The sequence below is a fragment of the Spea bombifrons genome, chromosome 4 (genome assembly GCF_027358695.1).
Source record: "Spea bombifrons isolate aSpeBom1 chromosome 4, aSpeBom1.2.pri, whole genome shotgun sequence".
Lineage (NCBI taxonomy): Eukaryota > Metazoa > Chordata > Amphibia > Anura > Pelobatidae > Spea > Spea bombifrons.
Window position 1 is genome coordinate 1,677,900 of NC_071090.1, and position 25,506 is coordinate 1,703,405.

Below are 25,506 nucleotides of genomic sequence, written 5' to 3' on the forward strand. Positions count from 1 at the left end.
AGACTGTGACCTCACTTCCTGTATTCAAATTGACATCCTGTGCTTCCTGTCTGTAGAATATAAACTCGATATCCCATCCCATCCCATCGACCCCTTATGACTAAATTTCACTGGATTTGCATTTTTTTAAATAAAATATATATATTCTGTTTTTCTGTTCTGTGGTTGACAGGCAAGAAAAATGATTTTTCTCCCCGTATTTTAATTAACTGTGATTATTTTCCAGTTAATCTGATACACGGTTCTACTTCACTGAATTCATTTCATTTTTTATTTATATATATATATTTTTTTTTACATATTTTATCTTGGATTTATAGAAACTTGAAATTATTCTCATTACTTTTGTCTGATTGCCCTAATTAGGCGAGTGGGGGGTGGGGTGGGGGGGGGTGTCTGTGCCCGTTAGCGCTGAATGTAATGTCTGTAAAAACACTTATTGCTTTAGTTACTAATGTTACTTATTAGACTGTAGTTTATGAGCCGCGTCCGGACTTCATATCCCGCTGGAGGGATCGTCGTTTACGGAATTCATCAATTTAAAGAAAAAAAAAATGAAACCGCGGCGCGTCCCCCGCTAACAGCGCTGTATACAGACCAGCGTAGGCGGTAATCGATGCGCTTTATCGGAGAAACTCGCTCAAAAAGTCATTGTAGGATATTTTGGACTCCAAGTCTTTGTCGAAGTATCCGGCGATGTGGAAGAATTCGTCTTCGGATAGATTTATTCCAAACTTTTGTAAAACCTGCAAATAAATAACAAAAAAAATAAAATAACAAATACACGTTAGCAGCTGGACCCTCCTCGTTAGCTTCGGGCCTCTCCCCACCTCTCCCGAGTGACGGATTCCGATGTGGGTTTGTTTTCTGGGCACGATTAGGAAACGGGGTGCCACGAACATGGTGGGAAATTGGTGACATTGAAAAGATTCTGACAGGGAAATGAAAATCCCCCCCTCCCCGATTTTGCTGCTCCGGGCACCCCCTACGCAGAGGCGCGTTACCTGTTTGAAGTCTGGGATGGTTATATACCCCGTCCTGGGGTCATCGCAAGCCACGAAGGCTCTTCTCATCGGCCTCCAACAATCCCGTATCTTGGGCTGAATTCGGAGCATGGCTTCCAGGAACACCGGCCCCTGCGCTCCCGAACTCATCTGCAAACGCAAACAGAGACTCGCTCGCTCACACTCACTTTATTAAAAAAAACAGGGAGCTACAATTGGCCCTCTCATTGGCCCTAGCGATGGGGTACCCCTGAGTAGCGTTCAGAATTGGGTCCCAATGGGCTACCTCAACCCAGGAAACTTTGGGACAGAAGTTGAGTGTTGTTTAAGACCCTCTTGGACCTGGCAGGGCCCGGTGGTTTCGTAAGGTGGGGGCAGAGGGGCCCCCAAAAATAATACCCTAAATATGATCGCTGCGGACGCCCCCCTGCCTCTCTCTCGGGGGGGGGGTCTCTTTCGGATGTGACCGCGCTCACTTACCGGGACCCGGGGCCTCGGCAGCTTCATCCTCCGTGGGAAAGTTGCCTCTCCTGGCTTTTGGGCGAAGACCAGATTCCGGAGAAAGTCGGAATAAGAGAACTTTCCATTGTTTCGCGAGTCGTATTTGGTTAATAACCGGTGAAGGTCGTCTGAGGTCAGATCCACGCCGAACCGACTCATCACGTCTGCAAGAGACGGCAACACGAAATTCAGTACTGTGCGTCACGGTATATATACATGTACAGTTTGTTTTGGGTGTGGTTAGAGGCGGAGTGGGGGCGGGGCATTTAGAAGAAGAATAATCTTATTACCCCGTTTAATTTATAAAGCCGGTCCCTGCTGTTTCTATACACATTATCGGGGCTTTTAGGGCTGTAGAACCCTGCGATCCCCTCATACCCAGCAAACATTCTGACCTCCTAGAAAAGAGGGGCATCAGGGGGGAGAGAGGGGCATCGGGGGGGAGAGGGGCATCAGGGGAGAGGAGGGGCTTCAGGGGTTTGGGGCGAAGCATTTTCCTATCACACTAGTAACACAGACCTATGAACTCTGTGACGGTCACTTCTCCGAGGCTCTCGGGATCTTTGGTTCTGCAGATTTTGTGAATTTCCTGCCAAACTTTTTGTAGATCAGTCCTGAGTTTGCTCTCCACTCCGTCACAATTCACAATCGGAGTAGAAAGAGGTCCGGCGGTGTGCGGCCTGGAAATACCGATCTGTAGAGACAGATGTGTGTATGTGGAAGTTTTACCGGGTAGATAAGGGAAACAGCCTCCCAGCAGAGGTGGTAGAGGGTAATACAGCGAGGGTATTAAACATGCATGGGATAGACATACGGCTCCTGAATCTAAGACGAGATGAAGGACCAAGTACCTACGTTTGATTTATTTAAAACAGGGGGTGCAGTTTTGGGGCGTCTGATCCCAGACATTGAGCCGGATTTGGGGCGGCCGTATCTCAGAGACCGATCCAGCTTCTGTTCGCCGTCTGAGTTTCGGGACGACGGGATTTCAGGACGGAACTTCTTCAAAAAATCACGATATTTGAGATTTCCGTACGGATTGAGCGGTAATGAATTCCACAGATTCTCAAACTGCAGAGAAAAGGGAATGAATGCGAGACAATAACCCCAGTGCTGTATAAAGTAATATAACCCCGGCGCTGTATACAGTAATATAACCCCCAGCGCTGTATACAGTAATATAACCCCCAGCGCTGTATACAGTAATATAACCCCCAGCGCTGTATACAGTAATATAACCCCCCAGCGCTGTATACAGTAATATAACCCCCAGCGCTGTATACAGTAATATAACCCCCCAGCGCTGAATACAGTAATATAACCCCCAGCGCTGTATACAGTAATATACCCCCCAGCACTGTATACAGTAATATAACCCCCAGTGCTGTATACAGTAATATAACCCCCAGCGCTGTATACAGTAATATAACCCCCAGCGCTGTATACAGTAATATAACCCCCAGCGCTGTATACAGTAATAACCCCCAGCTCTGTATACAGTAATATAACCCCCAGCGCTGTATACAGTAATATAACCCCCAGCGCTGTATGCAGTAATATAACCCCCCAGTGCTGTATACAGTAATATAACCCCCAGTGCTGTATACAGTAATATAACCCCGGCGCTGTATACAGTAATATAACCCCCAGCGCTGTATACAGTAATATAACCCCCAGCGCTGTATACAGTAATATAACCCCCAGCGCTGTATACAGTAATATAACCCCCCAGCGCTGTATACAGTAATATAACCCCCAGCGCTGTATACAGTAATATAACCCCCCAGCGCTGTATACAGTAATATAACCCCCAGCGCTGTATACAGTAATATAACCCCCCAGCGCTGTATACAGTAATATAACCCCCCCCAGCGCTGTATACAGTAATATAACCCCGGCGCTGTATACAGTAATATAACCCCCAGTGCTGTATACAGTAATATAACCCCCAGCGCTGTATACAGTAATATAACCCCCAGCGCTGTATACAGTAATATAACCCCCAGCGCTGTATACAATAATATAACCCCCAGCGCTGTATACAGTAATATAACCCCCAGCACTGTATACAGTAATATAACCCCCAGCGCTGTATACAGTAATAACCCCCAGTGCTGTATACAGTAATATAACCCCCCAGCGCTGTATACAGTAATATCACCCCCAGCGCTGTATACAGTAATATAACCCCCCAGCGCTGTATACAGTAATATAACCCCCCAGCGCTGTATACAGTAATATAACCCCCAGCACTGTATACAGTAATATAACCCCCCCGCGCTGTATACAGTAATATAACCCCCAGCGGTGTATACAGTAATATAACCCCCAGCACTGTATACAGTGATACACTGAGCTGATGCTTTATGGCGATGCTAATGAAGTCCGTTCCTCCATAGACTTTCATTAGTCAGAGAGTCTGGCTGGGTGATTAAGACTGAGTCATTCTTTTGTTCCCCACAGGCAGTATGATAAGGAGTCGCGGTGTTTAGTAGATCGGGGGTCAGATGACAGAGCGAGAATCATACAAATGGCTGATTTTACATAATGGGGAGGAATAATGAGGACATGATATACACATAAGGTGGGTTTCTGATACATATTCCTAATTTTTTGCAAAGCTGACGGAGTTTTATGAGAGATGAAACTCCGGCGAGGACAGCGGATGTTTTACCTGCTCGTCTGTCAGAAGCAGAAAGTTCCTGCTGAAGGTTTCTCTGAAGTCCTCTTTGGAAATGACGTGAATGTTCGCGTAATCCCGCTCTGCAAACTCCTGCAGGATGGCGTCGGATCGAGTCCCGACTACCTCCTGGATGCGCGTCAGGATGTCCTTCGTCGTTAGTTTCTGGCTGGACTTCGGCCCGGTGGCTTTCTGCACTTTTTCGACCCAACTGGAGGCCGACTACAAAAAAATATCAGCGATCGTAAAACATTCCAAGGACTCGTCAGGACCCGGCTGCCCCCCCCATACGGAACCCGGAACCTTCTACAGGAGCGGCCCCCGAGACGCCAAATACTAACCCTTTCAGAAGATTCTACGTAGCGCCTCGTCAAATGTGTTGGCTCTAATACCGGTTGTCATGGAAACCTTGACTTGTCATTATTTAAAGAAACACTTGAGTCACCTGCATTCAAGCAGGGATATCAACCATAACATACTGGGAGCAAAAGCACAGACTGGGGGTCTTATATATGATCCCAGCGGGGGGAGAACAGGAAGGACTCAGACTGTGTGACCCCCAGAATCTGGGGGGCAAATCCTGAGCCTTCTCAGGTATGCCCATAAGACACAAAGCAAGATCTCTGTTTAACCCTTTAACAATCGAACAAAAATAAAATCAGCGAATACGGCACCAGGACAAAAAAAACAACACATAAATCCCCCCCCCCGAATACTTCTCCTTAAATAACTATCCAGGCGGTAATAAAACAATTAGGGGTCCGCACTCCCCCCCCCCGCACGCTTACAGCACCCGCTATGATCCATAGATTCTCTTTCTGTTGTCTCTTTATTCCTCCCCGAACTAAATATTGAATGAATTGCCTTTTAAGCTGTCGGCACGTATTGTTCCGGAACGAGGCTTGACAGCGATTTATCGCTCCTCTATCTTTTGGGTTTGTTTTTAATAAAAGCCCCCTTTCTATAAAAAAAAAAATAACTATTCATCCTCCGTGTGGCTAATTGATGGTTACGGGTGAAATTGCTGCCTTTCGTGTGAAATGCGTTGAAGCGTCTCATGTGCTGGCGGTGGTCGGGGGGGGGTTTCGTACCTGCGCGGCGGGGGCTTTTCATACCTGCGCAGCCGGCGCGGGGGGGTTGCGGAGGAAGGCTCTCCAGTCTATGGTGTGATCGACGCGCGGAGCCGCTTCCCGCAGGAGACGCTCGAATTGCTCGTCCGTGAGCTTAAAACAGAAACTGTCAAGAATCCTGCGCAGTTCGGGGGGCTTCACTGACCCCGCGGCGTCCGCATCAACCGCCGAGAACGCCTGCCGGCAGCAGAACAACAAGAATAACATTATTTTCATCTGCCAATTTGGGGAGAAAAAACTAATCTGTGGGTTTATTGGGTTAAATAAACTCTATGTTTACAGGACAGCCTGGCATTGACTGGTTGGTTTAAATCGGTTGGTGATTAAGACACCGGCATTCTGTACTATTACACAGCAACAGAGAACCTGCCGGCAGATCGGCCCCATCCGGCCCCCGTCTAGTCGCCCGTTTCTCCTGCTGTAACGACTCAAACCTTAATCAGTCGTTGGTCTCGTCTTAGATTCAGGAGCCGTATGTCTATCCCATGCATGTTTAATCCCCTCACTGTATTACCCTCTACCACTCCTGCTCGGAGGCTGCTCCACTTATCTACCACCCTCTCAGTAAAGTAAAACTTATTTCCATTCCATGCCTTTGTGTTCCCTCTTGTTGCCAAAATGCGATGCAGGAAAGTTTTTCTTTTTAAAAATAATTTTACATTTTCACCCAAATATTAAGAAAGAGGCAAAAAAAATGTGTCCTGAGGGTTATGGGCATTTTTTGTGAATTTCTTTATTCGATATGTTTTTTTTCTATCCCCTAAACTGCAAAATAAAATTAATTTTTTCCCCCAAATCCTTCACAAGTCTATTTTCTGTTACTGGTGGGATGGGAAGAATCCTAGAAAGGTTCCTTAGCGGACATGCCGTTGTGTTGGACACGAGATTTGCGGAGGGTTAGCGCCTGAGCGCTGGGGGCCGCGTCGGGGGGGTCTCACCTTGTACAGCTCGTCGTACGAAGCCGCTATGGCTTCTCTCAGCTTCCCGAGCGCCTTTGGGGGGCTGAGGTCGGGGAAGCGGTCGGGGGGGCCGCTGGGTTTCTGGCCGTACTTTGAAGCCCGTCCGTCATCCACGACTCTGAGGAAATCGAAGTAGGAGAACTTCCGGTCCCGGACTCTGATCCTCAACCTCGGGGAGAGAAAATAAAAGCATTCAGGGGATTTATTCTGCCGACGCTCCGCCGGTAAAGCTGCTGTTCCACTTACTCTCCGGCATCCAATAACTAAGGAAATGCCGCGTTAGAAGCACCGGTCCCGCTGAACGTCCCAATCCGTCCCACAAATAATGACAGCGTCAAAATTTAGCATTCTGCATACATTTTGCCAGGAACACTTTAATTGTCACGTGATGCAAAAAGCAGGCGGTGATTGGTTGTTACCGTAGAAACTGTAAACAGCTTCATAAAAAGCTATGTGTTGTTTTTTTTGCGATTAAATATTCAGAGGAAACCATAAAATGACGGATCTGCTTAAAGATGGGGCTTTAAGGGCATTAATCTGGTTAACGAATTGGAGGCGATGCGCTCACCTGCAGAGGAGGTTATCAAACTGATCGTCGTCCAGATAAAAGTTCATCTCCTCCAGCGTGCGTCGGAAATCCTGGACGGTAATAAAGCCATCTTTATTTTTGTCCATTTTAGCGAAAGCCGCGGCGAAATCCTGGTAATATTCCCTGAATTTATCCCTGGGGAGGAAAAAACGGGAATCGATGGGGAGAGTGGGAATAACTTGCTTGAATAGTTACTGAAGAAGATGGAATTCCAGGGCAGCTCAATAATAACAAAAAGTTTTACTTTACTGAGAAGGGGGTTGATTAGTGGAACAGCCTCCCAGCAGAAGTGGTAGAGGGTAATACAGTGAGGGTATTAAACATGCATGGGGTAGACATACGGCTCCTGAATCTAAGACGAGACCAACGACTGATTAAGGTTTGAGTCGTTACAGCAGGAGAAACGGGTGACTAGACGGGGGCAATTATTATTATTTATTATTATTTATTTTATATATAGTGCTATCATACTCCGTAGCGCTGTACAATGGCAGGAGGGGCAGTAGTGGGTTTACTGCCCCGCCGGCATCTTACTTGATCTGCTGCTCGATGCCCCTGAGGTCCAGCGCTTTGGTCTGCCGCCTGTGAAAGGCCTCCAGGTCCTCGGCCATTTTTTGCTGCCCGCCGTAATGCTTTAGCAGAGATTCCCGGTTGTTGTCGGCGATGCGTTGGCTCGGACCGCCGTCCGCCGGGGCGAAATGAACGCCCAGCTTCTGGAGGAACTCCGCGTGGCTGAGGTGTCCTTTACCCTCCGGGTCGTACCTGCGCAAGACAAACATTTAAAGGGGCCGCACGTAAATATAATATCGGTGCTCAGACGTCTAAACCGCGCGCCGACCCCCTTCGCTAAGCCAAACGCCGCGCGATCCGCGTATATTTTACTATAAACCGGACAGACGGACGTTTCCGCCATAATTCCAGAAGCGTCTCGAAAACGAATAAAGGCTCCGGATACGAAGCGGCGAGAAGCGATTAAAGCCCCACTGTGTGCCGTGATTTAAAGCGCAATCTACTCGACGCAGCGATCTCCCAGAAACCCAGCGCCAGGAACATCAGAGACGCCTGGAACTATTCACGTTAAAACAGCATGGAATCCGTCTATCCGTCTACCTATCTGTCTTACACACGGTCCAAAAGTGTGGGGTCACATAGAAATGTCCTTGTTTTTGAAAGAAAAGCACATTTTCCTCATTAAAATATCAAGAAATGGATGAGAAATCCAGGACAGATGGGGTTAATGACTATTATAGCTGGAAACGGCTGATTTGTAATGGAATCTCTAAATAGACGCACAGAGGCGCTTTATCACTCCCATCACTCCTGTGTTCCAATGGCCCTTTATCACTCCCATCACTCCTGTGTTCCAATGGCCCTTTATCACTCCCATCACTCCTGTGTTCCAATGGCCCTTTATCACTCCCATCACTCCTGTGTTCCAACGGCCCTTTATCACTCCCATCACTCCTGTGTTCCAATGGCCCTTTATCACTCCCATCACTCCTGTGTTCCAACGGCCCTTTATCACTCCCATCACTCCTGTGTTCCAATGGCCCTTTATCACTCCCATCACTCCTGTGTTCCAACGGACCTTTATCACTCCCATCACTCCTGTGTTCCAATGGCCCTTTATCACTCCCATCACTCCTGTGTTCCAATGGCCCTTTATCACTCCCATCACTCCTGTGTTCCAATGGCCCTTTATCACTCCCATCACTCCTGTGTTCCAACGGCCCTTTATCACTCCCATCACTCCTGTGTTCCAATGGCCCTTTATCACTCCCATCACTCCTGTGTTCCAACGGACCTTTATCACTCCCATCACTCCTGTGTTCCAATGGCCCTTTATCACTCCCATCACTCCTGTGTTCCAATGGCCCTTTATCACTCCCATCACTCCTGTGTCCCAATGGCCCTTTATCACTCCCATCACTCCTGTGTCCCAATGGCCCTTTATCACTCCCATCACTCCTGGGTTCCAATGGCCCTTTATCACTCCCATCACTCCTGTGTCCCAATGGCCCTTTATCACTCCCATCACTCCTGGGTTCCAATGGCACGTTGTGTTCGCTGATCTGAGTTTAAGTTTAAAAGGCTGATTGATGGTTAGAAAACACTTTTTGTAATTATGTTACAGCCAGAAATTTTCTTGTTTCCATGAAAACAGCCAAATGACCCCAAGCTTTTGAACGGCCTCGTGTATTGTTTTGGAAAATGATCTCCCTATAACGGATTTCAGGCCTTTTTGATGTCAATATTTCTGTTTTTGGAATGAATCCCGATTTGTTTCCTCGCTGTTTTTAACCCCACCTGTTCCACAGCTTTTCAAACTCTTGCGATGTAATTGGAAGCGAAAAACGAAACAAGACGTTCCGTAAATCTTTTTTCTGAATGATGCCGTTCCCCTCGCTGTCAAACTCGCAAAAAGTCTGTAAAAAAACCCCACAGGCATTAAAATAAGACACATTCTGCCCGATATTGTTCTCTCCGTGATATATTTCCCCTTTTAAAGCGTTTTTTTTTCTTTGGTGTCATTCAACAAACAGACCGCGGACCCCAAACAGGCAAAGAAAGGGTTAATTACCGAGTATTCCGGGACGGGACAATATCTAGGATTTATTTTAGGAGAATTTTAGGTCCTGAGAACAGGAAGTTGAGATGGCTGCTACCATTGTGCACACATAAGCGGGGGGGGGGGAGTTCTAATACATATATGTTGATTATTTTCAGGTGTAAATATCGTTACACGGGTTTATTTCGTGGATGATGTAACACGCAGGATGCGGGGGAGGGTGACAGACCCTCGTTAGTATGTATACACGCGGTGCGTGTGCGTGTGAGACGCGTCGGGCCGTCCGGACGGGCTTTACCTTGGCTAGGTCGTGCCATCTGGCCTGTGCTTTCGTGACGAGGTAGTAATGAGCCTGTTCACACGCCAGATCCGCACAGTCCGAGGTCTGCTTCGGCCTTGGGAGACACATCGTGTGTTAATGATATTCCACGGCTAATTCACTAACAGATCAGTTTCAGCGGCTTCGTTTATAGCTTTGTGAAGGTGGCAGATAAGTGGAAGGGCCTCCCAGCAGAAGTGGTAGAGGGTAATACAGGGGGGTATTAAACATGCATGGGATAGACATACGGCTCCTGAATCTAAGATGAGACCAACGACTCTTGATGTTTAAATAAACGCTACTTCACGGCAAATTAAATTTTCATGGTTTTCTAGGAAATCAAAGCTCCGCGCACGGCGTGACTTAAACGATAAAGATCTTCGAGGCCCGGATTACCGGCACCCACCGCCGGTGACCCTAATTCCTAAAAAAAAATAATATATATATCTAGGATTTGGAGGTGGGGTGTAGTCAGGAAGTGGGCGAAGCAATAAAAACACCTTGTTAAGCCACGCCTTCTTGTTGCCATATCATCTGTGCTTTAGGCGACAGTCTTGTTTGGCTGATGAAGTAGCCCTTAACCCCTTAACCCCAAACAATGATACCTGTTTATGGGTGAAGTCAGCCCTGCCTGGGCTAGGACAGGCACCACATCATAGCTGCCAACTGTCCTGAATTGGCAGCGACATTCACCAGTATCAGACACACGGTGGCCAGATTACGGGGAGGGGGGGTCTGCGAGGCTGAGGTTTTTAACCCACCTGTAGAATGAGTTCAGCCACGGGGGGCAGTCGTCCTTCTCCTGCCTTTGCACCAACTTTAAGAATTCCACGTAGTTTAAAGTTGAATTGAGATTCAGCCCGAGAAGCCCCAGCAGCCTCTCGAACTCCTTCTGCGTCAAGACGAACATGAAGCTGTCGAGCAGGCGGCGGAGGTCGTGCATGGAAACGATGCCGTCACGGTTACCGTCTATTTTATAAAAGGCCGAATACGAGTCCTGGGGGGGAGCGAGAGACACGGAGATGAGAGACAAGGGGAGCGAGAGACGGGGGAGCGAGAGAAGCGGGGGGTGAGAGATGCGGGGGAGCAAGAGGCGGCCCGGTGACAGGTGAGACAGGTAAACCATACATCGTATCACATACCCAGCGGCAGGGCCCGGGGCCCCCGGCGGAAGGAGCTGGGATCCCCATCATACTAACCCGACCCAGGGATGGGTTGGGTGGCGTCTCTCATCTCTGTATAAGGTTTGGGTGCGTTTGCTTTGAATTCGGTCGAGCAGCAGGGAGCGGGAGGGATTTTAATATATTATTATTATTATTATTATTAGTATTATATTATTACTGAACAACCAGCATTTCTTAAAGAAAAGGGGGACCAATCGGCAAAAATCAGCAACCTATCAGCACGAGAGATAACGTAATGGGGAGGAATAATCCCGCAGATCCGTGACGCTTAGACCGCGATGTTCTGTGGGGAGACGCGGAACGCACGGGGGGGGCGCCCACCTCGTAACCTTCGTGCAGTTTCTCGGCCAATCGGCTCAGACATTCCTCCGCCGTGGTGTAGTGAAACTTCGTCCGGTTCACGCGGTGATTTGGGCTGTTCTGTAAGACGTCCCCCGGTCCCTCGCCTGTAGGGACTGTCCAGAAAAAGACAATTTTAATAACTTTTTTCTTTAAATTATTAATTCAAATATCAATATTTGTATATTAATGAAAATAAAGCCAATAAATATAAATTAAAGCAGAACATTTTTTTTTAATTATCAGTAAAAACGGCCCATATGTTAACGTACTTTTAATCGTTTCGGGTTTTTTAAATGTGGGTCTCTTGAGATTAAAACATTGTATTTATTATTTTTTTGTTCACTTGTAATTTATTAAAATTTATGTATATTAAAAAAAAAGCATTTTAATCACATTTTTGTCTGGGGTACCTTGGAATAACGACACGAAGTCTAAGTAGCCGAGTCCTTCTCCGGTGAATCCCAGTTTCTCGGCGAGTTCGTCAAACTGGTCGTCGTCTAGATGGATTCTGTGATCTTCCAGAACCTGCGCGATTCAAGCCACAAATTAAAGGGAGATTACAAAATACTACAAATATTATTACAAAAAAATGTGATTCTCTCGATGTCTCCCAAAATTCTGTCCAAATAAGTCTCCCCGTCTCCTCCGCTTCTTCTCTCATCTCTTTGGGTTCTTCTGTCTTCTTTCTTCGCCCGCTTCTTCCCGGTATCAGCTCCATTATTCGGGTACTTCGACAAAAGGGCGGAGCCTCCGTGCACACCCTCTCCCCTGATTGGAGGAATGAGGGTGAGGCTGTCCCTGTGGCTCCGCCCCCTGACCTCTCTGAAGTATTCAGAGAGGTCAGACTATTGCAGACGATTAGCGGAGAAAGAGAAGCATTTCGGCCCCTCTCTATCTCCACAAATCTCTCGGCATTGTTTTTATTTACCTCCGCAAAAGGGCGGAGCCGTGGAGCGCACAACGGGGACAGCCTCTTCCCTTCCTCCAATCAGGGGAGACCAGTGTGTGCGGAGGCTCCTCCCTCTCCTCGTGGAAGTACCCGGATAATGGAGCTGATACCGGACGAAGTAAGAAGAACGAGAAGAAGGTAGGGAAGAGAGAGTGAATGAGAGCAAGCGAATGAGAGTGAGAGAGTGAATGAGCCGCGAAGCTGAGGTCTGAATAAAAGACAACCTCGTTTATAAGACAAGGTCCTTTTTTCAGATTATTTTTTTCATTGTTTTAGGATCAAGCAAATAATTGATTAGGAAAATGCAATTAAATTTGTTCTAAAATAAAATATTTTGGAAAAACGGAACGTGCCGCTTTAAGAGAAAAGTTATCAGGTCTGTCAATAAAAAGCATTTCCAATTTCCGGAGAGCGCGAGTATGTTAATGATCTGAAGGATTTCTCCGAGGAGAAGAAGCTCCTGTCAAAAAAACGACGCCACGGGGATCCACGGAATTCTGAAACTTTATGTTTCTTTCAAAAAAGTTCCGTTCTGGGCCCCCCGGGAAAAAATCTGGTTTCAAGAGGGGTCTCTTGGGAAGAAATTACCGACGTAACTCAGAAGTGACGGATAGAACGGGAGGAATAATTTCGCCGGATTTAGCTGATAAGCGACAGCTGGAATCGAAATTCTTTCCACCGAACTTGACAGCTTTTTTTTTTTTTTTTTTAAATTCATCAAATCTCGATAAATCTTTTTCCTGAAAAGCTGTCTCCTTCTGTCTTGATAACGTATAAAATGTGTCAGCCTTTCTACACAGACGTCAATGATACGGAAGGTGACATCTAAACATTATAGATCGTCAGAAACTGAAAGCGATTCAAATATTATTTTTTTTTAAATGCAACATTTACCAAAATCTACAAAAATCTCTGACTATATTCTAAAATATATTTATATTTTTTAATATATTTTTTAAAATTTAACTGCAGTTGAGATTTTAATTAGAAAAAGCCATAATATAATATCCTGCCAGCAGATCGGCCCCGTCGGCCCCCGTCTAATCGTCCATTCCATCCCAGCCTCTGATCCCGTTAGATTCCGGTCTCTTGAAAGGGTTAAACGTACATCCAGCATGCGAAGGGTAACGCAGTAACGTATTTCGCAGATACCCTCATTTATTATGTGCGTTAATTACTGTGTTGCCCGCGGGGGGACGCGTTAATAGACGAGAGATTCCATTAACAGGTTAACAGAGAGCTCGCCGTGATACGGAGTCTCGTGTGCCGTCGCCCGGCGCGTCCTCGCGGAACGCGTCGTCGCCTTATTACTGTTATACATCAGAATCAGACGGATCTGACAAACGGCACGCTGGTGGGAATCGGACCCGTCGCTGGCGCCTTGGCAGCATCTCTGCAGAAGTGGCAGATAGTTGTTACATTTTAACCCTTCATACGCCAGGCCAGTGAGAGCAGCATTGTGTCTTATTAATTTATATGGAGCTGGCGTACTACGCGGCGCTGTACAACGGACATCGCATCTCAGTTTGGACTTACCGAACCAAAAGGAACACTTAATTGTCAGGTGACAAAAAAAAACAAAAGAGGACACCGGTCTCATACAGGAAAGAGGGGGAGGGCATGCTTCATTTTGTGAGTTACTGGAAAGGACATGCGAGTTCACATTGAACTCGCATGACCTCGACTGAAACTTGCAAAAATGTGAGGTCACGCACAAGTTGTTTTGCGAGTGTTAGTATTGGAGGTCATGCGTCTGGAGTTAACCCTTAAAACACCTTCTTGGTAATATTTATTCCGGATAGGATCTAAGGTGTAAATAATTCTGTTTCTCACCTTCCTGAAATCTGCCTTTGTCACTTTTCCATTTTTCTGCTTCTTGCAGGCGAGGAAACTGTCTTTGGTGGCAAATTCTTGAATATTCATAGACTCCTTCAGCTTCTCGATGACACCATCCACGGTGATCTTCCTGATCAGATGACTGGCTTGGTGATCAATCTCTTTCATTCTGCCACAGAGAGACATTGTGAGAGGGAGACTGCAGTGACCTCTACAACAGTCAATGTATGTTAGAATAATTGAGAACAATTTAGATCAGTCCCATCCGGCCCCCGTCTGCTGTAAAGACTCAAACCTTAATCAGTTGTTGGTCTCGTCTTAGATTCAGGAGCCGTATGTCTATCCCATGCATGTTTACTACCCTCACTGTATTACCCTCTACCACTTCTGCCGGGAAGGCTACTTCCTGTATCTACTACCCTCTCTGTACACATTATACTGCTTCGGTTATTGACAGTGTGATGTCTGGAGTTTGGTTGCATGTGACAGATCTGTAGGTGAGTGATTTGGAAGATGATTTACCTGTTGGAGAGGTCCGTCTGTCTGAACTCCTCTCTGCACTGACTCTCATTGAAGATATTGGTGCTGACGCCATTAACGTCCCCGGCGTGCGACAAGACGATGCCCATGTTCTGCAGGAACTCTGGGTATGCAATGTACTGGCAAGAATCGTCACCATACCGCTCATAAATTCTAGGAAAAAAAAGGTTAAATATTTCTTTACATTTACATTTTCTCCTAAGGACCAAAAAATGTGCAAAACGCGTTTACAGAAAACCTATGTCTTGGGAATAATTCACAATTCTCAATAATGGCAAAAAAATCTGAATATAAACTCAGAGCAAAGATAAGGACATGGATAATTCAACAGAGTAGATTCCAGTTTTGAGGATCTGTAGGGTTTGATCCAAAGCCACAAAGTGATGCAGATTAAGGGTCCTGCTTTTTTATTATTATTGGTATCAATATAGGACTAATGAAAGTCTACGAAGGAACGGAGTTATTACTGTATACAGCGCCGGGGTTATTACTGTATACAGCGCTGGGGGGTTATATTACTGTATACAGTGCTGGGGGTTATATTACTGTATACAGCGCTGGGGGGTTATATTACTGTATACAGCGCTGGGGGGTTATATTACTGTATACAGCACTGGGGGGTTATATTACTGTATACAGCGCTGCAGGTTATATTACTGTATACAGCACTGGGGGTTATATTACTGTATACAGCGCTGGGGTTATATTACTGTATACAGCACTGGGGGTTATATTACTGTATACAGCGCCGGGGTTATTACTGTATACAGCGCCGGGGTTATTACTGTATACAGCGCTGGGGGGTTATATTACTGTATACAGTGCTGGGGGTTATATTACTGTATACAGCGCTGGGGGGTTATATTACTGTATACAGCGCTGGGGGTTATATTACTGTATACAGCGCTGCGGGTTATATTACTGTATACAGCACTGGGGGTTATATTACTGTATACAGCGCTGGGGTTATATTACTGTATACAGCACTGGGGGGTATATTACTGTATACAGCGTTGGGGGTAGTACTGTATACAGCGCTGGGGGTTATATTACTGTATACAGTGCTGGGGGTTATATTACTGTATACAGCGCTGGGGGTTATATTACTATATACAGCGCTGGGGGTTATATTACTGTATACAGCACTGGGGGGTATATTACTGTATACAGCGTTGGGGGAGTAGTACTGTATACAGCGCTGGGGGGGGTATATTACTGTATACAGCGTTGGGGGAGTAGTACTGTATATAGCGCTGGGGGGTTATATTACTGTATACAGTGCTGGGGGTTATATTACTGTATACAGTGCTGGGGGTTATATTACTGTATACAGCGCTGGGGGGTTATATTACTGTATACAGCGCTGGGGGGTTATATTACTGTATACAGCGTTGGGGGTTATATTACTGTATACAGAGCTGGGGGTTATTACTGTATACAGCGTTGGGGGGGTATTACTGTATACAGCGCTGGGGAGAATTTCGGGATTTCTTTTCCACGGGTTTGCGAGCGTTACGCACAGTTGGAGGTGTTCGCCGGATAATGCCGGGCAGTGCGTCTGCAGGATTCTTTTAAAACGTTCCCTGCTGATGATCCCCTGGTTTTTACTGTCTTCCGTCTGCAAAGCTTTGGAGAAGCCCCTCCAGTTACTGGTGATTTTTTCACGCAGAATGTTTTCCATCTAACGGGAAAAGACAGAAAACCCGTGACGGGCAGATCCAGCGGCAAAATAACAGATTAACAGATTTCATCAATAAAACGTTAACTTTACAGTCAGAGCAAGACAGGGAGTTAAAGAACAACTCTCATCACCCTCAGCTAGCCTACAACTGGCTGACATAATGAGCAACGTTATTATAACATGTTTGCTAACCCTTTCAACCAATAGGAGCGCAAGAAAAGGCGTTAGATACGAAGTAACATATAAAATAGGGATGGAGCACAGAATGAGAACATGCGCGGGTATTTAGAACGCTCCTGTTATTGGAAACATAATTAATTTATATTTTTATTTTTAAGTTCCAAACACAGATATTCAGCCGTGTTGAATTTACAAGAATAAAAAAATAAAATCGGAATTTTTCTGACATTTTCCATTATATATCGTTTTTGCATCTCATTTTTTTTTTTTTTTTTTTTTTATTGCTTCCCGAATAAAAAGATCTGTTTGTATCCTCCAAGCAAGCGATTCGCAGACTTGGGGGGGGGGAGTAAAAGTTTGAGCCGGCTGGCGGAATAAATTAATTCTTATTTAAATGGTTTGATGTTCGTCTGCCGACTCTGCATTTTAAATAGTGCTATTATGTTGTTAAAAAGATACAGAAACGTGGCAGAGCGATTTACATACAAACATGCTCTTTATCTACACGCCAATCATTAGCACACGCTAATCTGTAGGGGATGGGGTCTGGAATATTTATTTTTTTGTAATAAAAAAAAAAAGCAAACCAAATGAGTAAATAATAAAAAAAAATTACATTTGATTAAATCGATTTCTGAGCTTGGATTATTTATATATATATAAAAAATAATGATAATAATATTAATAAAATAATATTAAAAATATTAATATTAATAAAATAATAATAAAAATTATTAAAAATACATTATTACATTATAACTGATTATACCTATCTACATTTTATTTAAACATTTTGCTGAATTAGTGACAGATACTCACTGCGTCCCATGACACTTGGACCGGGGTTTCCCGCATTATCTGCCTTTTATTATTTAACCATTTATGTCCTGTCTAAAGAAAGAAAGAAAAGACGTTTGTGACTACAAAAGAAATTTATTTTTAAGCAGAAAAAAATAATCCTTTGGCGGATCCGATAATCATTGCATATGCATCCCGATCAATGTACAGCTAAAAATCAGCCAATCACAATGATTCTTCAAACCAACCAATCACAACAAAGTAGATTGAACTCTCCCGGGGTCAGAAAGTAAAATTCTCTGCCGTCTTTATTTCATTTTCTGTATAATATTATTCATTTTGTAGCAACGACTTAGGAAGGGGGCAAAGTTTTATCTCCTTTACTCCGCCTCGAGAAACTGGTAACAATATAATTCTTTGTAATTTGATACATTGTATTTTAGAACTTTTTCTGCTTTATACGCTCAAAAAAATGAATTACTAAGTGTGAGCAGCGATAGAAACCTAAATTTCCCCTGCATGTTTAAATCCCCTCACTGTATCCGCCTCTACCACTTCTGCTGGGAGGCTCTTCTCGTGGCAAGAGCCTTTAAGGGACTATCTGGCATTGACTGCAATTATCAGGGATAGAAAGCGGGGAGCCTGAGCGGTACCCGAAATCGGGATTGATAGTCAGCGGGGAGCGCCACGTACCACGGATTCCTTCTCCTCGAACAGGTCCAGGAACTGGTGGTAGCTGATGAATCCCGTGTGCTCGGGGTCCAAGACGATCATTAACTCTTTAAACTGCGCGTCCGTGATCCGGAACAGCATGCAGTCCACGATCCGCCGCAGCTCCTTCCTGCTGACCTTTCCGTCGCGCCCCTGATACACAGAAACATGAAAGTGCTTCCCGGCCGCTCCGACCAAACGTATGTCATTGCTATTTATTTTAAATCAAATGTGGGTTTAGTGAAAGATTTCAAACGGCCGACTGACCAGATCCCACTGTGAGGCTGTTCCGTGTATCTACCACCCTCTCAGAAAAGTAAAACCTGCTTACTTTCTATCTAAGCCTCTGACCCTCTAGTTGTAGATTTACGGCTCTTTTATACTGACACATACAACGGGTCTCGATCGGTAACGAGTATCTACCTCATCCAGCACTAGAAACGCTTCCTTCAGGGAATGATAGGACTCCTGCAGATGATTCCGTAGTTTATGAAGAATATGATCGGTTGGAAAAGTCACGCTCGTTCCTCTCACCGGATTGACCCTGAAACACAAAGAGCGTTCAGATCCGGCCCCGGGATTTACCGGAGTCTACGATCCGGATTCAAATAAACCCTCGATCCACACATTACGGGGTGGAAAGCATGGACCCGGATAGTAAAGGGTTAAACGGCATGGAAGGCACCCGTTTTAGGTGGGACGTGCATCTTACTTGTGATTGGGTCTAATGGGCAGAGTCTGCCCGTTCTCGATAGGCTGCGGCTCCTGGAACGCTTTCAGAAACCGTTCCCATTGGATACTGCCTGGGGATTTAAATCCAAGCCTAAAAACAAAGAGAAAGAATAATCAATATTCTAATTTATCTATACATTATACAGGGGGCCGGTCACTGATTTATCTATACATTATACAGGGGGCCGGTCACTGATTTATCTATACATTATACAGGGGGCCGGTCACTGATTTATCTATACATTATACAGGGGGCCGGTCACTGATTTATCTATACATTATACAGGGGGCCGGTCACTGATTTATCTATACATTATACAGGGGGCCGGTCACTGATTTATCTATACATTATACAGGGGGGCGGCTCGCTGATATAACTATACATTATACAGGGGGCCGGCTCGCTGATATAACTATACATTATACAGGGGGGCGGCTCGCTGATTTATCTATACATTATACAGGGGCCGACTCCCTGATTTATCTATACATTATACAGGGGGGCGGCTCGCTGATTTATCTATACATTATACAGGGCTGGCTCGCTGATTTTACTATACATTATACAGGGCCAGCTTGCTGATTTACCTATACATTATACAGGGCCGGCTCGCTGATTTAACTATACATTATACAGGGGCCGGCTCGCTGATATAACTATACATTATACAGGGCCGGCTCACTGATTTACCTATACATTATACTTGGGGCCGGCTTGCTGATTTACCTATACATTATAACCGTTGGATGTCCTTTTCCAGACCGTCATATATATAGAGAATTTAAGACATCGATTCTTACCTGTTCATCAACTCAAGGAACGCTCCATTTGGTAATTGGAAAATAAAGTTATTAAGCACTGATTTTAAGTCATCCAGAGCGATGTATCCGCTGTTGGCTGCATCAAAAGTTCTGAAAGCCTTAATGAGACTCGAGTACGAGGCAGGGATCTGTAAAAAAAATGTAATTATGCAAAGAATATGTTTCAAAAAACGTACATTTACAGTTTGTTCCCTCCCCTTTTCTATTATTCCATGTCAATATAATTCTCTCCGATAACCCAACGCATTTTGCAGAGAAAGCTTTAAGTTTTACTTCTGAGAGGGTGGTGGATAAGTGGAACAGCCTCCCAGCAGAAGTGGTAGAGGGTAAAACAGTGAGGGTATTAAACATGCATGGGATAGACATACGGCTCCTGAATCTAAGACGAGACCAACGACTGATTAAGGTTTGAGTCGTTACAGCAGGAAAAGCCGTTAAAATGTAGATATGGTTTTGAAAAAAATACCTTAAGAAAACATTTTTTTTACATTTTATTTATATCGTTAAAGAATACGTCTAACTGAATGAAAATGCAATGTTTGCCCCGTATGAGCGCATTGTATGTGATGGAATATTCATATTCGTGGTATTGTATACTCTTCTGCTGTTGCTATGGTAATGCATTGTCCCACATAATAAAAAAAAGAAAAAACACTGCACGGCAATCTGTTATAGAATTATGATGATTTCTACCCAGAAGAAGAATAGGTGAAAACTATTTTTTTTAAACCTTTTAAATTAAAGCAATTCTGAAAAGACATCTATTCAGCCAGTTAAATGGAAAATTGTGGAAAAACCGAAAACATGGAAATGTCTGAAACAAGTGCTTTAAAGTCGCCGTGATCAGATAACACTCTTCATTACGGAGACAGAAGCCTTAACGCCATAAAAAATAAATGACAGCGTTAATTAAAACATCCTTTCCGGCATCATTTTTTATTTTTGGGGAAATTAAAAAGGAACTGATCATTTTTAAGATAGCAAACTAATATTTTTTTTGGGGGGGGGTATAAAATAATTCAATAATACACGTCAATAAAAAAAAAATGTTGTTGGGACTGCCCTGGTAAATTCTGGACCATTGGTTGCTATTCTCCAGTGAAGAACACAGCAAAAATAAATATTTTCAAGAATTTATAGGGTAAAAAAAGGCCCAAATGTAGGCAATACCAACGCATTTTGCTGTCTGGTTGGTGTTTAAGATATATATTTTTTAATTATATATTAAATTCATATTTTATTTAAAATAATAGTTAAAAGGATATAATTAAATTAATATCTAAAAAGATATCATTAAATTAATATTTAAAATATTAATTGAGCCATTTCTTTTTTTTACTTTTTTTCCTCTTTCTTCGTGGTAATATATTTCAAAAAAGAAATATGTTTTTACCGCTTTCCTAAAAGCTGCTTCCAGATCCTCGGCGGTGCATTCCTCTGCAGCGGGACCCCTGGACGAAGAGGAGGGTCTCCAAACATTTTGCCTTTCCTTCGCCAACCGCACGCTTTCCCAATTTAAGGCTATAACGACACAGCAATATGCAAATGAGCACAATCATTAAACAGAAGAAAGATATAAGATAAAGATATGTGGGCCGGTCATTAATTAGTATTTAATTGCATGAAATGAAAATTAAACTGGAAAAAAAAATAAGTGGGGCTTGATTAATCTTTATAATATGTATATGAACCCCCCATGCCGACTGTCATGCGGTCCGGGCGAGCGTCGCTATCACCAATGTAATATTGTAATCATAAAAATAAATCATCATAGGGCATTTTTAAAAGAAAAAAATCTTGTTTTTATGGGGGGGGGTGTATGAAATGATTTTTTTTAAATATTATTTTGGCTATTACTATATTAAAGCAATTATTTATAGTTTATATTAATATATACATTTTGTATAATATATAGATATATTAAATTCCATTTTTTATTTTATTATTTTTTGTATTAAATATTTTTGTTATCTTTTGTTTTATATTAAAAGAAACGGGTAAAAACAACAAAACGTAGCTATCATTAAAATAAGGACAAGCTATTTTTTTTGTGGCTGTAGAACATGATGTAATCGTTACCCGTGTTTGGTTGCATTATGGTTTAACCCAAATAATAAAAAAAAAAGGTAAAACTATAATTGAAGCAAAAAAAGAGCTTATGGAACATGATCTATGAATTCGCACTTACGTCATCATTAAAGGGTTAACCCTTCCTGTTGTGGCATCCGTTGAATGCAGCAAGAAAACGGCAAATAAAGTCCATAAAGATTACAAAAAAACATTCAAATGCCCCAAATTTCACCAGAAAATAACTGCAAGCCAAGCTGTTCCGTATCTTATATATTTATGTATAGCGACAGCCTTAGCAGATCGAGCATTTTATTGTTTCCTCTGATTGCGTAATCATATAAATCATATAATCATAGAAAAGCAACGTTTGAGAAGCTTTTTTCAGTTTCTATGGCAACAGCCTATCAGCGGCGCGTTTATTCGTCACATGACAAATAAGTGTTCCCGGCAGAATTATGAATGGAAATACATTTCACATGATTAAAGGATTGTTTCTGGGAAGGGTTTAAGGGTTTTTCTTCCTGTTTTTAAATAATTTTGGTTAAACACACTTGCCCTCGGCTACTGTTTCTTTCACGGGCTGGCTGTGGGCTTCGGAATTCAGCCCGAGGTTTCTCAGCATCTCTCTGTAATCCAGGGTGTTCCTTTTCCCGACGCAGTACTGATTCCAGAGCCTGTCATCGCAAAAAACAAGATATTCCAGGAAAAAAACCAAGAATTCAGGAAAAAATGCAAGAAGCAAAATGTATTCATAGAAAAAAAAAATCAAACATAGAAATAAACTGATAAAAAAAAACTGGTTTCGGTAAATTTAGAGAAAGCTGTAAAAACAGACGCTGGGAACTGAAGCGGAACGCGCCGGGAGCAGAATGACCCAGGATGCGCAAAAAAGGCAAATGCCCAAAAGAAATCGTTAATCCTAATTAGGTCATAGGGCCCCATCCGGCCCCCGTCTAGTCGCCTGTTTCTCCCGCTGTAAAGACTCAAACCTTAATCAGTCGTTGGTCTCGTCTTAGATTCAGGAGCCGTATGTCTATCCCATGCATGTTTAATACTCTTACTGTATTACCCTCTACCACTTCTGCTGGGAGGCTGTTCCACTTACCTACCACCCTCACGGGAAAGTAAAGCTTCCTTCCATTCCGTCTCAGCCTTTGATGCTCTAGCGTTAGATTCTGGCTTCTAACTTTTCTCCTCCTTTGAAATAAACTTCTCTCCTGTACTTTGTTTAACCCTTTCATGCATTTAAATGTCTCTATCACACCCCCTCTGTCTGCACGATCTCCTGCCGCCCCCCAGCTCAGAGTAAGAGGGGACACTGCGCATGCACACAGAGATTTATATTCTGTTTATCTGACTGCTCCTCGTTCTCCGGCTCTCAGTATGGAAGCGTCTCTTTATTACAGCAATGAAAAGTAACGGCGTTTTTATTCTCTCTGTATGTGCGGCGCGCGGCTCGCTACGCGGTGCGACGGCTCGGGGGGAGCAGAGCCGCTCAGCAATAAAATCCCCCCCTCTTTTTATAAACTCTCTGCTATGATTTTTAGTACTTTAATTGAAAACCGCACAGCCGTCCGATAATTTACCGCTTTATGTGAATTTGAGGGCTTTAAGCTGTTTGGAAATCGCGGTAAAGAATGCGACGCTTTCTGCCAAATCCGACGCCGGGCAGGGTTATTGTCCCCCGAATCCTCACTGCCGGTGAACCAGTCAGGCCTTTAAAGGGACTCGACGGCCGCGATCTCTACGCGGTTATTAAATTATCATAAAATAAAGAGACAGGCCGGAGCGAAACGGCTGAGGATTTATTTTATGGCAAAGAAACTGTAATAAAATATACGAGGCGACCGATCTAACTCGTAGCTTAAACTTGATCATCGCTGTGATCTTGTTAAATTGCTGGAGCCCCTGAGAGTACTGACATAGGCATAGAACGGGGTCCCTGAGATTACTCGCATAGGCGTAGCCGGGGGTCCCTGAGAGCATTCACTTAGACAGAGCAGCGGGGCCCCAAAGAGTACTGACAAAGCTCTGGGCTCCAAGAGAGTACTGACATAGACATAGCACTGGGGCCCCTGAGAGCCCTTGCATAGGTGTAGCACGGGGCCCCTGAGAGCACTGACATAGACATAGCACTGGGGCCCCTGAGAGCAGTGACGCAGGGGCAGCACCAGGGGCCCTGGGATATGTGCTTAGTGATCAGTAGCCGGGATTCTGGGACTTACTTCTCATACTCCGCGTTCTTCATTTTGAAGCAGTGGCTCTCGAGGATCCGGCGCAGCTCGTGCTTCTGGATTTGGCCGTTTTGATTGTAATCAAACAGTCTGCAGGAGCGAACCACGTTTTTTAGGTTCTTTGAGATCTGTAAACATAGAAGAAATTGTCCGGATCAGGTCGTTGCTTCCAAAGTCTGACCTTCACAGTGAAAAAGTACCGTAAACATATCAACATTCCTGTAAAGATCGGTAACATTCCCGTAAACATTAGTAACATTCCCGTAAAGATCGGTAACATTCCCGTAATCATCGGTAACATTCCCGTAATCATCGGTAACATTCCCGTAATCATCGGTGACATTCCCGTAAACATCAGTAACATTCCCGTAAACATCAGTAACATTCCCGTAAACATCAGTAACATTCCCGTAAACATCAATGACATTCCCGTAAACATCAGTGACATTCCCGTAATCAGTGACATTCCCGTAAACATCGGTGACATTCCCGTAAACATTAGTAATATTCCCGTAAACATCAGTGACATTCCCGTAAACATTGGTGACATTCCCGTAAACATCAGTGACATTCCCGTAAACATCGGTAACATTCTCGTAACGTTTATTATTTTTCGACACGATAATCTCATTATCTAAAGGTAAAACAGGTTATTTTGGGTTACGACGTGCGCTGGGGAGCTGGAATGTATCCGGATACCGCGTAGAGACCGTTACCGATGCAGCACCCCCCCCACGCGAACCAAAAAACCCATAAAAACATAAAAACCGCGTTCGTTTTATTATTTTTTTTTGTTGTTCTTGTTTATGTTTTCTCTTGAAATTGTCATTCTCAAGAAAGGGACAAAAATGGATGAAACGGCACAGATGAGCCGTTATCAGGAGACATTCAGCGCTAAACGATCTGGAACGGAATAAGTATCGAGACGGCGAGGTTGTCCGCGTTGGCTGCTTTCCCGCGGCAGCGAAGCCTAACTTGTCTTTTTCTATTGACTCCATCTGTTTACGCTCTGCGGAGGATCGGCGCCCCGCTGCGCACACTTCCTATTTACCAGCTGGTAGCGCTGGATCCGTTCCAGGCTCTGGCACTTTGCCTAGAAACACAAACGGGGCTTTTAATACTTTGTTCGTCTCCCGTTTTTAATTAACTATAGAGTCCGGTACGACTAGACGGCGTACAGAAAAATCAATGTGTTCAGTGCTAACCCCGACACGTCACCTTCTTAAACCCTGGCGGATCGGCCCCATCCGGCCCCCGTCTAGTCGCCCGTTTCTCCTACTGTAAAGACTCAAACCTTAATCAGTCGTTGGTCTCGTCTTAGATTCAGGAGCCGTATGTCTATCCCATGCATGTTTAATACCCCTCACTGTATTACCCTCTACCACTTTTGCTGGGAGGCCGTTCCTTTTGTCTATCACCCTCTCCTTTCACAGACCTGTGGCCTTGTTATATCGCATATTGACATGGATCAATGCTGTTTTCTGTTGATCTGCGATACAATGTAAAGATATCCACTTTCATGCATCAATTAGGGTTTTTTTTTTTCTATTTTCGGTAGCTGAGACAAAAGGACAAAAATCCTTCACCTAAAGATTCGCACCAGGCCCAGTCCTCTATGTTTTTGCAAATTTTTAACAAAAAAAATGATATTATAAATGTTTCAGGCTCGTTTTTCA

The 25,506-nt window shown here is 44.1% G+C and overlaps 1 protein-coding gene across 1 annotated transcript in view; it reads right to left on the reverse strand.

Moving 5' to 3' along the window:
* Positions 1-623: 623 nt before the first annotated feature.
* Positions 624-25,506, reverse strand: part of EFCAB6 (EF-hand calcium binding domain 6) — a 31,893-nt gene continuing 7,010 nt past the window's right edge. The window contains exons 6-31 of the mRNA XM_053462231.1: positions 23,822-23,958; positions 22,152-22,270; positions 20,920-21,047; positions 19,506-19,654; positions 18,685-18,795; positions 18,396-18,516; positions 17,955-18,125; positions 17,283-17,354; positions 16,123-16,283; positions 14,585-14,755; positions 14,060-14,231; positions 11,688-11,802; positions 11,257-11,390; positions 10,513-10,748; positions 9,731-9,827; positions 9,171-9,289; positions 7,398-7,625; positions 6,843-6,998; positions 6,254-6,443; positions 5,301-5,492; positions 4,180-4,407; positions 2,361-2,576; positions 2,025-2,199; positions 1,485-1,669; positions 1,005-1,154; positions 624-746 (exon numbers count right to left, since the gene is read on the reverse strand). Of these exons, the coding sequence (XP_053318206.1) occupies positions 624-746; positions 1,005-1,154; positions 1,485-1,669; positions 2,025-2,199; positions 2,361-2,576; positions 4,180-4,407; positions 5,301-5,492; positions 6,254-6,443; positions 6,843-6,998; positions 7,398-7,625; positions 9,171-9,289; positions 9,731-9,827; positions 10,513-10,748; positions 11,257-11,390; positions 11,688-11,802; positions 14,060-14,231; positions 14,585-14,755; positions 16,123-16,283; positions 17,283-17,354; positions 17,955-18,125; positions 18,396-18,516; positions 18,685-18,795; positions 19,506-19,654; positions 20,920-21,047; positions 22,152-22,270; positions 23,822-23,958 (4,056 nt within the window). The remainder of the gene's footprint in view (positions 747-1,004; positions 1,155-1,484; positions 1,670-2,024; positions 2,200-2,360; positions 2,577-4,179; positions 4,408-5,300; positions 5,493-6,253; positions 6,444-6,842; positions 6,999-7,397; positions 7,626-9,170; positions 9,290-9,730; positions 9,828-10,512; positions 10,749-11,256; positions 11,391-11,687; positions 11,803-14,059; positions 14,232-14,584; positions 14,756-16,122; positions 16,284-17,282; positions 17,355-17,954; positions 18,126-18,395; positions 18,517-18,684; positions 18,796-19,505; positions 19,655-20,919; positions 21,048-22,151; positions 22,271-23,821; positions 23,959-25,506) is intronic.